Below are 12,523 nucleotides of genomic sequence, written 5' to 3'. Positions count from 1 at the left end.
TATCCTGGTTGATATCTTTACCAATGAACTGGAGGAGGAGACAGGATGCACCCCACAAGGTCTCTGGAATGGTGTTACTAACCAGAGAGTGCAGTTGCTCTGCTTGAAAGCAGACCTGCCTTTCAGAGGCACTTCCACTTGCTAGAAGACTTGGCCAACAGGAACCTCAAGAAATTCAGCAAGGACAACTCTAGATTCCTACACATAGGAGGGCCTAACCCCCTGCAAGAATATAGGCCAGAGCATGACATGGGGGACCTTAATATATGGTAAAAATGAGTCAGTGGCAAACCCTGACAGCAATGAAGGGGGCTGCTCCACCATCCATGCTGCTGTTGATAAATGGGAATCGATCATTCCCCTTTACTCTGCACTCATTAGGTTATATCTGGACCAGTGTGTCCAGTTTTGAGTCTCCTAGTACATGACAGTTGTTGAATTAATCTTTTGAAGGGCCACCAAGGTGACTGGGGGTTGAAGCATGAGCCTTAGGAGAGACTAAGGGAACTGGGTTTGTTCAGCCTGCAGCAGAGAACAGCAACCTTCCAGTACCTAAAGGGGAGGTTACTGAAAAGATGGAGCTGGGCTCTTTGCTAAAGAATGGAGAGATAAGGCTCATAAATGAACAAGGGAGGCTCAGGCTAGACATAAGAAAATAATTTGACACTGTGGAGATAATCAGGCAGCAGTACAGGTTGCTCAGAGAGGCAGTGCAGTCTCTACATGCAGGTCTTCCATACCCAACTGGACAAAGCCTGAAGCAACCTAGGCTGGGATCAGATGATCTCCTGCAGTCCCTTCCAATCTGAATTATTTTGTGATAACTCTGGGGATAGGTCTTCTCTCTCTTCTCTGTAGAATTGTCTCCATTTAATATAGTTTACATCAGTCTACATATTTAAAGTCATTGCATATGCTGCTGCTCACCCCACAGACCAAGAATATTACARAAAGTAGGCCCCCTAATTTTAGCTCAATAAGATCTAAGCCAATTTGAGCAAAAACATCAGTAGACTAGATGCGACCACATTTTTTATTATATTTAATACAAGTGAATAGATTAAGAGATCTGAAATGTTGTAAAGCAGTATACATACTGAATAAATAATATGCACAGGAGAGTCATGTCTACCTTATAACACTGGCTAGTATTCAGAATACTTAAAATAAATCCAGTGACATTGGATAAAGTTCATAAAAATGCTATCCTGTCTTCCCTTGTATGAAATTGTTCAAGTATAAAAAAAATCCAATACAGTGTAAAATATTAAATTCCATTTCGGTCAAGAATAAAAATTGCAAGTACTGTAGTTTCACAGGACAACGTAAAGCAGCATTTTCTAGCAAAGGGAAAAATAGTCTACGTACAGATGAGTGAGAAAAATGCACTAATGTATTTGAGAGGTCTACATGAAAAAGTATGAGAGGGAAAAGAATGAAGTAGCAATATTTAATGTAAAACCCTAAAAAGGTGTTAATTTAAGAGTACCCTCATACAGTGCACATACTGAATTTAAATAAATCCAAGTCAACATCCTTAGTTAATTAGGTTAATATTTAATATGCTACATCTAAACTTACTAAATAATTTATGCCATGAGATGAATACATAATTATACAGTGTCACATCTAAAGTTGCTTTCTTTAGAGCGCAGCATAGTAAAACTTTCAAAATAAATATTTCTTTTTAAATAGCATTACAATTAAGGCACAGTATAAATCACATACCATTAACCCTTGAAGAACTGCAGTCTTGGTAACAAAAGTTGCCTTGTGTACTGTATGTTTGCTAATAAATATTTTAAATATAGTCCTGAAATAGATATTAAAATTGTACAAATGGTTTCAAAAAAAAGAGGAAAAAAAAGAAATTCCCTTAAAACAGTTCTTAAAGGTTTAAATTCATCAAGCTTCTTCCTGCCTTTATTGACAAGTTCTGAATAGCAATAAATAGAAAGAGAAGGCTGTTGTAGTAAAGGGCTGATCCTATTTTAGAATCAGAAGAGCTGACACCAGCAGTTAAAGTTTCCCAAAAGTGAAACAGGACGGGGCGAGGGATTAGGATGTGACAAGCTCATCACATGAGCGCGAGTGATGTGTTCTTTCCAGAACGGTCTGTGTTATTGATTGTCGCTACAGCTGCTGCACCCGTTCCTTCCACATCACTTGCTCCACAGCTCCACTCGGCCAGAGGACAGAGGAGAAAATAACTTTGGTGCCTGTCCGCCAGCTTACTAGCAGGCCTTGCTCCTCGGCTTGCTCCATGCCCGTTAATGCAACGGCGAGAAGGTTTTGCCTCACTAAGACAACTTCTGTAGCCATACGGAAAGCTAAGAAGGACAATCAGTGCTTTAAGCTCATGTAGTCTTAAAATGGAGAAAGATTACATATTGCTGACTCAGTTTTTTTCCCCTGGTTCACACTTTTCAAATACCATTTTCTTACTTGTAAAGGCAGTTTTGTTTCCCTGATACAGTAAAAAATACACCTTTGTTTTGGGGGGTTTTTCTTGTTGGTTTTGTTGTAAATATGAAGTCTCATTGCTACTCCTGCCACTCTTTCATGACAGCACAKKTTTTTTTTTCCCATTTTCTTCCAGACTGATACTTGAAACTAAACATCTCACACTACCCCTCCCCTCTAACAACATGGTTTGGATGCAGACTGTATGAAGACAGTGGAATAACAATCTTTAGTTTCGCAATAGCATTGCTTTCCTTAAAGCTCCTTAGTTAATATTAATTGTCTCTTATTAACTACTTATACTGGAAGGCTGAGGAGAGGAAGAGAAAGRAAGAGCTTCCTTCGGGAGTCCCTCTGCTATTGCATGCGGTCCGTCTGCAGCTGTTGGGGCTGGTACTGGCCAAAGGCGGCAGCCGCAGCGGCCGCCGTCCCCGGCGCTGCCGCCGCGATGGGCTGCTGCACCGCGTAGCCGTAGCCCCCCGCCGCCACGTAGCCGGCAGCGGCGGCCGGCGACGCGGCGTACGGGTACTGCTCGTAGGCGGCCGCGGCGGCCGAGTACTGGGCGTACGCGGCTCCGGTGTAATCGATGTAGGGCGTAGTGGAAGCAGCGGCTGCTGCGGGCTGAACGTGGGGAATTACCACTCCGGGCTGCACAAAAGCCTGCGGATAGACATAGTGAGCAGGTATCCTGTTGAAAGAGGGGAGAGGGCGTTAGAGTTGGGACGCGAGCCAGCACCGGTCATATCCATACTCCGAACTACAACAAACTCAATTTAGTTGTTGTTATGTGCATAGGGTTGCCACAATATTGAGACTGAAGGGACCAATAATCAGCTCACTGGCCCAAAGAGATGCGTTGCTCCAAAGCACAGCATTATAGCTGAGTTAAAGCAGAAGTGTTCAGAGTTACCAGAGGATATTATGCTTACTGCTATTACTATATTTAAAAGGACCAGGATTACTGATGTTGGTTTTAAGACAACTCTAAATGAGCAAGCTCGATTATTCCATTTGGAAAATTGCAGTTTTTATTTTTCAAGTCACCTGTAAGTGATTTTTACTACCTTAATTCTCACTGAACTACTTGAATCTTAGTGACATTATTTCCTGCAAGTACTCTGTTATTATTGATAATAACTAAGTAATTTGACAGCATCACTATAGTGAGTTTGACAATAGCCAATAAGGCAACAAAATGGTTTAACTCTGATTTTGTATAAAGTCTTGGGGGAGAGGGAAGTGTATTGTGGCAACCCTACTTAAGTTGCTATGCAGACTCAGCACACATTAATTTCTCTGCAACCTCAGTCACCCTTATTAAAAATAAATAAATAAAATAAAAAACAACAACACAGGCGACAAAGGAGTTTTAAAAAGTTCACAAGTGTGGTAAACACAGCAAGAATCACACTTTCCAAACGAACTATAGTGCAGCTCACTCCGTCACAAGAGGCCATTGAGGGAAAGCTACATAGATGCTATTAAAATCCATAACAGTGACTCCTAGGTACATGTGCATCACACTTTTATGAAGGTCATAAGGACACAAGGGTCAAACCTGTTTGATTATCAGGCCACTGATGTCCTGTTTTGTGCCAGCTTGCTTATTTCTATGCAAGACATATAGCATGGAGTTTTTTGGGAGGTGGGCATAGGATTAAGTCTAAATAGATCTGGTGCTCAACAAAAGCAAAAAAAAAAAAAAAAAAAAAGTCTTAAGAAATTACCACTCTGAACAAATCAATACACACACTTTTCCATTTCTTCCAAGTCTCAGAAGTTGCTTCCCTGGCTTGTTTACTCAGCCCTTCAATTTTGAACATTGGTTATGTTGTCATCTTAGCACACAAGTGTACATACAAGTTGATCTCATAGTTGTGTTTTGTCATATAATATGGTTTTTAGAAAGAACATATTCAGTATATTTCATTTTACATTTATAACCTTGTCTTGCGTCTGGATTTAGTTCATACATGGAACCCATTTCAAGATGGATCTTAAAATAAAACAGGAAAATGTGCTTGTGCAAATTTATTACTATACAGTACTGAAATTTACCTTTACAGACAATGCTAAAGACTGCATCAGCCCGTTAATGCACTGTAAACGGGGATGCAAACTGTAGTGGTACAATCTGTCCTCTTTTCTTGAAATGCAAGATTTAATGGAAAGAGTTCTTTGGTTAAATAACTTCCAGCTGTACTTAAATGGTCAGCAAGGAAACATTTCAGTCATAAGGGCCATTGTCAACCTGATTCATAGCAAAACATATTTTAATGTAAGTGATAGTCAGGCTTAAGAACTGCCCGGTTTTCTTCTTAAGAAAAAAATAAATAAATGCTCAGACAGTTAAGTGAATAGAAATACTAGCAGAGAGAAATGCTCAGCTGCAGTATTTAAGACATGAACACCAGTCATAAAAACCCAACAAGTCAATGGAATTCATTTCCTACTGCATGAAGGGAGAACAGAAAAATATCAGAGTGACAAGCAGGGGTTAGGGAGGGAAAGAAAACATAAAACAATAAATTGTATTTTTAAAACTCACCTAATTTATGAGGTGATTAGCCAGAAGTGCATTTGAAGCATACTTAAGCTGGCTCTGCCATTTAATCAAACATCATCACCTGAGCTCTCCATACAAAATGGATGTGCATGTACAAGCATTTTGTATTGGTCACCAATCAAGTACAATCCTAATAAATACAACACCATGTATTTTAAGTATTAAGGAAAGAGGAATGAAACATTTTTGCAAACTAAATTGCACAACATTGAAAAAAATCAGAGATCCTCCTCTGCATCATATAAGAATCCATTTAATATAATGTCAGAAGTTTTTTGTTTTAACATACCATAGTTATGAAATAGAGATGGTCGAACAGCAGAGATACAGTAAGCAAGCTTGTCTAGATGCTTAGGTTATCTTGCAAAAGACATTTCCTCAGGCCAGTGGAAATGATGTTACTAAGGTTTTATTGACGCATTAGGACACTTGTCCATACATTTGAGCAAGACAGAAAGATGCATGTGCTCCCACTTGTGACTTGCTTTATTTAAGCCAAGAAGCTAACAGGTGGTGAAGTTATGAAACATTATCTGTTTGCAATATCTTACCCTACCATGTACATAAACCCTGGGCAGGCTCCTCACCACCATGCCATTTCACACATGGTGATTGACAGTGTAAGCTGCAGTGGGGCTATTTTTGATCATCTGTCATGCTGCAATTCCTTTGAGTCAAGTAAAATGGCTTTATATGGCCAAAATAAATTTCCACCTACTGCAGAGGCCAGCACATGTAGATCTCAACCATTCAGAAACTACCTGCTTTTAACGCTCTGCTAGAGCAAAAGTTGAAAAAGCAATTCCCTATTTTGCTGGATATCCTTAATATCATTATTTTTATTTTGGGATATCATATGCTTTTGTTTTAAACTTTTGCAACACAGGAAAAGGAAAGCTGAATTTAACTTTAGCAGTAAGTATAACTTGGGCATATACAAAATGAAATGACATACACTCCTGCCATATGCCTTAAGGTTTTTAATATTTTAAGAAGAGATTTTTGTGAAATTAAGACCTCAGAAAATAATTATATAAGCAATAATAAAGTGACAGCTTGTTGTTTCAAGTTTTATGAAAGCCACCAGAGATAGGACACAGTCTAGACTAATCCAAAGAGCTGTGACATACGGAAAGTCAGCATCAGTAGCGCATAAGTGACTCTCAACACTAAGCACTTGAGCAACTAGTTATTTAACTTTGAAAGAAATGTTTTCCTTTGGACGTTGCATTCCATCATCTGGTTTTGTAAGTATTAAGAAAAAGTACATTTTACTCAGTGAACAGCTTTCCGTATTGTAGAGATAGCTTACATAAGCACCAAGACAGACATGACCCTAAACAGGCTTCCTTTCAAATTTGCATCTAAAAACATTAAGGTGACAATTTAGTATTTTTCAGGTTAACTTCTGACTGCTCTAGTTTCATTCCCTATTTACAGATTATCAGCAGTCTGATATTACACAAGTCTTTCGATCATGAACTCAAGACAGGGCTTTTCCTTCTTTCTTAAGGAAGGCAAGATTGCCGCACTCCTGGAAGTAATACCAAGTAGGTAGTATCAGCGAAATATTTGAATGAACTTGTTACTTTCGTTACTTTGGAACTTAAGTCTGGTCTTACTTAAACCAAGAAATGTTTCATTTTGATTCAGGTACAAATTTCAGACAAAAAAAAATGAGCAGGGGGAGGAGAAATTTCTCCAACAGAACTAAAGATATCTTACACTAGTATTTCTCTGTATAAGCCCATATTTTTCCACTAACATTTAAGTAAATATTAAGCATGCAAAAGGAGAAAAGTTATATTAGGTTGAAGATAAAATCACCTTTCCTTTCCGTAAATTCTTATTGAATTCAGAGATAGCATTTTAATAGACACTCCTGAAAACAGAGCTGTATAGATAATCAGACAGCTTTCCAGGACAACACCAACATTAAGTAAGAAAGATGCTGAATGTGAAGAGCAGGGAGAAATGTTACTTGGTGGACAAACTGATCTCGAAGCATTGAATAGAGAAAAATTCCTAGAATTTTAAATGCTTCATGTATTGATGCTAATCTAGTTTCTGGCTCCTTCACCACAGTAATGTTGTACTTAATTCAGAATACTGTACTTCTGCATCTTCTCAGTAAAAGTAATGCAACATAATCCAATTATTTTCAGTTTCTTGCTTGATAGGTGGAACCATGACAAAACACTGCTGACCATACCAGAATATGGCAGAGCCTCACTAATTTGCACTCTGGTAGGAAAAAAAAAAAAACAAAAAAAACAAAACACTTGGACCTTTTGTGTATGGATTAGCAGACTATTGGTAGTGTATCTCCACTACCACTCACTTCACACAGCATATTAGTAAAGTGTACTTTTAAAAACTGCATTCTGCACAACAGGAAAAAAGATTTTAAAGTAACCAAATATTTCAGTGCAACCCATGGAACACCATCTAAGAGTGAACTCTTAAATAAAAATAGATCCAAGTAAGCACTGAAACAACCCTACTTTATTGCCAGGAAACATAGTGAATGAAGATGATGACTTCTGTATCCCAATCAAATGCCTGCTGTTCTGCCTAATCTGAACTATATTCTGTAGAAAAGACACAGGTTATTGGAAGTTTTGAGCAGGAAGCGGGATTGAGTAGGAAGCAGGATTAGTAATCTCCTTGGTTTCCACATAACAGAAAAAAKGCAAAAAACAAGGATTAAAAAGAAAACAACATAGGCCACCAATCTGAAACACACAAATGACCCTGTGACAAGTATTCCTTTTCGTCAGATTTATATACGTTGCATTAGAAACAAAACCTTATTCAGCCTGTTGGAAGAATTTCCCTGACCTATACCTTAAGTGATCTGTTGTTGGTTCAGGGTAAGTAGGGCAAGAAAGAGCCCTACATTTACATAGTCCTTTTAGCAATGGATTGCTACAGGTTCTCCCTTTCTGCCGTGCTCAGCAAATACTCAGCCTCCCCATGGCCGTACCCCAAGAACTCCTCTGGTTYCTCTTTTGTAACAGCTCTTGGGCTGGCATGCTCCACCTCCTGCCTGCCTTAGTGCGGGTGTCCTAAACTGATCACTGCATATATGTTGTGGTCTCCTCATACTTCAGAAAAGCCCAACAAAATACAGCAGAGGATAATCGTAAGAAGAAAATTATTTTCCAACTCCCTCCACACAAGTGTCTCAGAAGAAGAACGATTCTCTTAGAAGAGTACACAAATATTCTAGAAGAACAGATTTCCTACAGCTTTGAGGACAGGAGAAGCAAACTATTGAGACGCTATTGTAATTTAATAACAGCTAGGTACAATATTCTGAAGCTTTCTAGCCAATAAACAAAATACGTTTGTGACGCATTTTCCCTACTTCGTTGTTAGCTTACTCATTAATTAGCAAAATGCATTATTTTGCAATGAGTTTCTCAGTCAGTGTGCATTAGTGAAGTGATACTGTATGGAAAGTTTCAAGCAGACTTCACCTTATATGCCTATAAGAAGCAAGAGTTAGAACTACTTAGGAATAGTATACTCAAGAAAAAGAGAAATACACTACATATTAAAGTCAGATTGAGGAAGTAAAAATCTCCAATTAGAAAGCCCAAATGGAGGCACATTGTTAATAAAGAGCTCCACACCCCTCCCAAGGACAACCCCCCTCAAAATTATGAACATGCAAGCAATACGTTGATTTACTTAAAAATCAAGAAGTCACACAATTTAGCACTCACTACACAATACGGTTAAAAAAAGTCACAGGCTACAGCTTGAAAGCAAGGAAAAAAAAAAAGGCCCTTTGCTCCCCATGGCAAAGTCACTCCTCAACAACAAAAACAAAATTAAAAAGACACCCCCAAAAAAACTTTCACTACAGCTCTTTCAATTAAATAAAAGCACACAGTTTAGCTATCAACACCACTTCATTACTGTAATAAATAAATAAAAAAGCACACGGAGGTCTATTGACTATATGAAAAAAAACATACATGCATCGTTAATCACCATTTTAGCTTGTTTGTGTTTGAGTCTACTGGTTACAGAGTTTAATTCCAAACAGAACTATTCCACCTCTTATCATCATATCCTTCTGATCAGTTATCTTAACTGTAAACGATCCCTGTCAGATTAGAAAGAGATAAATAACATTGAGTCAAGCTGAAAAAAAAGAGAAATGGGGCACAGCAATCTTGCATAAAGTCATACCTCCTTCTTTTATCATAGGGTCATACGGGACTGGACTGCTTAGGTGGATTGGACACGTCCCACAAAACTTGACTCAGCTACAGCATTTAGAACATTACCGACAAGGTGAGTACATTTACGGTTACATATTTTTAAGTCTGAGAACTTGAATATTGCTGGTGATTTTATAAGGATGCTACTACAAGAGGCCTTCAGAGACCGTACTTTTCTCTCCTTTTTTAAAAATGATTTTTCCTCCCCTGTTTGAGGTCCCATTGAACAGACTTACCCAAAAGGCCTCTGTATGAGAGCTGGATGAAGCTGCTGAACACCGAAGGCAAAACCTATGAACAAAAACACATCACGTTCTCTATATGGGTGTTCTTCTGGCTACTTTTCTTTTCTATATACACACAAACAAAACACAGAGTAACAGCCTTCACTAACAAGCTCCAGTGAAGATGTCTGAAAAGCTACAGAACCACAAATTAGAAAGCAAAATAAATCAATCCATATATATAATACATACACACGCATGTATACAGAGCGTAAGCAGTAAAGTGGACACATAGAGCTTTGATTCTTAGAGATGTTTAAATGAAGGACTTTGTGTAAACAACAAGCATAAGTCATTTAATTTTTATTTTGTGCTCCTTTCTTGTTCACTTTTACAAGCCTCTGAAGGATTATATGTTACTTTTTAACCATCCTTGCAGTTGTGTGCTTTCTACAGGTTTGAATGCAAGTCATCTCTACACAAAAACTTAGCATGGAATCAAACCTGTCTTCATCTGTTGCTTATTTCTGTCTTCAAATGCCCAGGCATGACCCTACTCTATCCTTGGTGGGCACTTAGCTACTTGCACGAGCATTGCTCGGGCTTAGCACACAGGAATTCAGAGCAGCCTTCTTTAGAGCACAAATGAACGCTCATACGCTATGCGTTCCCGGCTCTCTTGCTGCAAAGCAACAGTTTGGGAAGTGGATAGGACATCAGATTGACTCAGATGCGGTCTTGGGAAGAGCCATTTCATTTTAAAGTCTGCATAATAGCTCCCATCTGTTCAAGCAGTTCACATTAAGATATTGTTTATGTTAATAAGACCGCACACATTGGAAGTGATTCACTCCTTGGCCAATCCTTCCCAGCAATGATACTGTAAATGGTAAGTGCCACTGCATTCCCAGGAGTGGGAATAACCAATGAAGAGTCTCAATTGTGGAAATCTTCTTGGTGAACTTTAGATATTTTATCTATGCATCCTTTTAGTTTTAAATACAGCTCATTTGCAAAATAGCCAGAAAATATTACACGCTGCATTTAAYGATCGAGACAGAAGCACATCCCAACTCTCAGTATACTTCAGGGAAAGTGCAGGACAGCACTAGCTTTTCTCAAGTTTTAGTCTGTTCGGAAACCTCAGGTACAGAAGGAAAAGCTRTTTGGGGCCGTTCCTCACCTGGCTGCATTATCCTTGGTTTGGCGCCCAGGTATGCCAGGTTCACGTTGGCCTTCCTGCCATCGATGATAGGGTTGGGGTCTTTACAAGCTCTTTCGGCAGCAGCTCTGTCAGCCATGGTGACCTAACAACGTGCGACGCTGTGCGTTAGATCGCTCCTCACAAGGGAAGGCGAAGCCCTCCCGCTCCCCGCAGGCAGCCCGCCGCCCGCAGATAACCCCCGGCGCGGCCGTATCAGCGAGCAACAGGCGCGCCGGAGGAGCTGCGAGAAATTAAGCGATTCCCCTTCTCGATCGCCTTTCTCCCCCGCTTCCCCGCCTCTCCCCTGCAGGGAGACAGGAAGGAAAAAAAAATRGGGGGAGAAAAAAAAGCAAACAAGCCCGAACGCCCGACAGCCGCCTGCCGTGGCCCGAGCCGCGGGGCTCCCTCCGCCTGCGCCCCGCGGCAGAGCCGAGCAGCCCCGCACCTGCGCGCCCCGCGCCGCCGCACTTACAAAGCCGTATCCGCGGGACTTGCCCGTCTGCCGGTCCGTGATGACCACCGCCTCCTCGATGTCCCCGAACACCTCGAAGTACTTGCGCAGGCTGGAGTCCGTGGTGTGGTAGGGCAAGCCCCCGACGAAGATCTTGGTGTAGGTGGTGTCCTTCTGCGTCGTGTGCATCTTCCGCCCGGCCCTGCGCGCCGCGCAGCGCTCTGCAGACGGGGCGCCGGCACCCACGCGGGGCCGCCGGGGCGTGCGGGTGCGGGGCGGCGAGACCCACTGCCAGCGTCAGCCCCGCTCCTGTTTTCTTTCTTTTCTCTCCTTTTTTCCTCCCCTCCCCGTGTCCCCCCACCACCCGGTTACGATGCAATTCCCTTTCTCTTTTGCAAACCCGGCTTCCTCCTCCTTCAGGAACGGAGCCCCGCAGCCGCCGGCGGTTTTGAGGTAGGTAGCGGGAAAAGGAGGAGGCGAGGCCGGGCAGCAGCCAGCCTGGCGGCCGTAGCGCTGGGAACGAGCAGAAGCGGCAGCTGGCAGAGGAGCGCAGGGCCCGGGCGCTAACAGCTGAGTGGCCTCCCCGCCGCTAAAAGCCACCGGGTCGGGCACTTTCGGTTCCTCCGCCTCCCGCTCGCAGGGGCGGGGACGGCGGCGGGGCGGCCCCCGCGGCCCGGCGGGGCTGACACACAGCTGTTGCCAGCAGCTGGCTGCCTCCCCCTGCGGCGGGGCGGCCGCCGAGCCGCCGCCGGCCGGGACCCTCGGCGCCGCCCGGCGCGGCGGCTGCATCGGAAGCGCCCCGCGGGCCGGCTTGGTGCGCTCCGGGCCCGAGGAGGAGGCAGCTCTGCCCCGGGGCTTGGGCAAAGAGGAAGTGCCGGGAGACAGGGACTTGCGGGGTCACCGCTGCCCCCCGCCACCCGGAGAGCCTTGGGGCAGAGCCAGCTCACGGGGAGCTGCCTGCCTGAAATGTTTCATCCCTCCCCAAAGGCTTGTGGCAAAACCYGTGCCGCCCTCACCTCATTTGCTCCTCGGGCGAGCAAAGCTATGTTGCCACAGCACTTCCACCACCATTATTATTATTATTATTAGTGTTATTATTTAGAACCTGGGGTGTGTGTGAAATCAGTAGAGCTGCTGCCCTAGTCTCTCTTCTCTTGCTGCCCCTGCCCCATGCTGGGACTGGAAAGGACACAGAGGAATAAAAKGAAAGGAAAGTCTGAGTGACACTGAGACACTCAGGACTGAGTGGCAGGGAAGGAAATTGCCAGGGAGACAAGAAGGATGGGAGGAAGGTTAAAGACTGGGGAAAGCAGATGTGCACATGTATGCAGACGACTAAACCATTCCCTTGTGGTCCCAAAGCCTTGCTAAGTGCTGCTG

At 42.5% G+C, this 12,523-nt stretch overlaps 1 protein-coding gene across 2 annotated transcripts; it reads right to left on the bottom strand.

The window, feature by feature from the left end:
* Positions 1–1,019: 1,019 nt before the first annotated feature.
* Positions 1,020–11,757, bottom strand: RBM24 (RNA binding motif protein 24). 2 transcript variants are annotated; one of them, XM_085310070.1, is made up of 5 exons: positions 11,165–11,757; positions 10,672–10,795; positions 9,501–9,555; positions 4,022–4,073; positions 1,020–3,151 (listed from the first exon to the last, which is right to left on the bottom strand). In XM_085310070.1, the coding sequence occupies exons 1-5, from the start codon at positions 11,330–11,332 to the stop codon at positions 2,753–2,755; spliced, it is 798 nt and encodes a 265-aa protein (XP_085166196.1). In that variant the 5' UTR covers positions 11,333–11,757; the 3' UTR covers positions 1,020–2,752. The 2 variants fall into 2 exon arrangements, with proteins under 2 accessions (XP_085166196.1, XP_085166197.1); XM_085310071.1 differs by lacking the exon at positions 4,022–4,073.
* Between the last annotated feature and the right edge of the window lie 766 nt (positions 11,758–12,523).

The sequence above is a fragment of the Rhea americana genome, unplaced genomic scaffold (assembly GCF_003343005.1).
Source record: "Rhea americana isolate MKP2758 unplaced genomic scaffold, rheAme1 scaffold_31, whole genome shotgun sequence".
NCBI lineage: Eukaryota > Metazoa > Chordata > Aves > Rheiformes > Rheidae > Rhea > Rhea americana.
The sequence above is the reverse complement of the archived record's forward strand: the minus strand, read 5'-3'. Positions and strand labels throughout refer to the sequence as shown.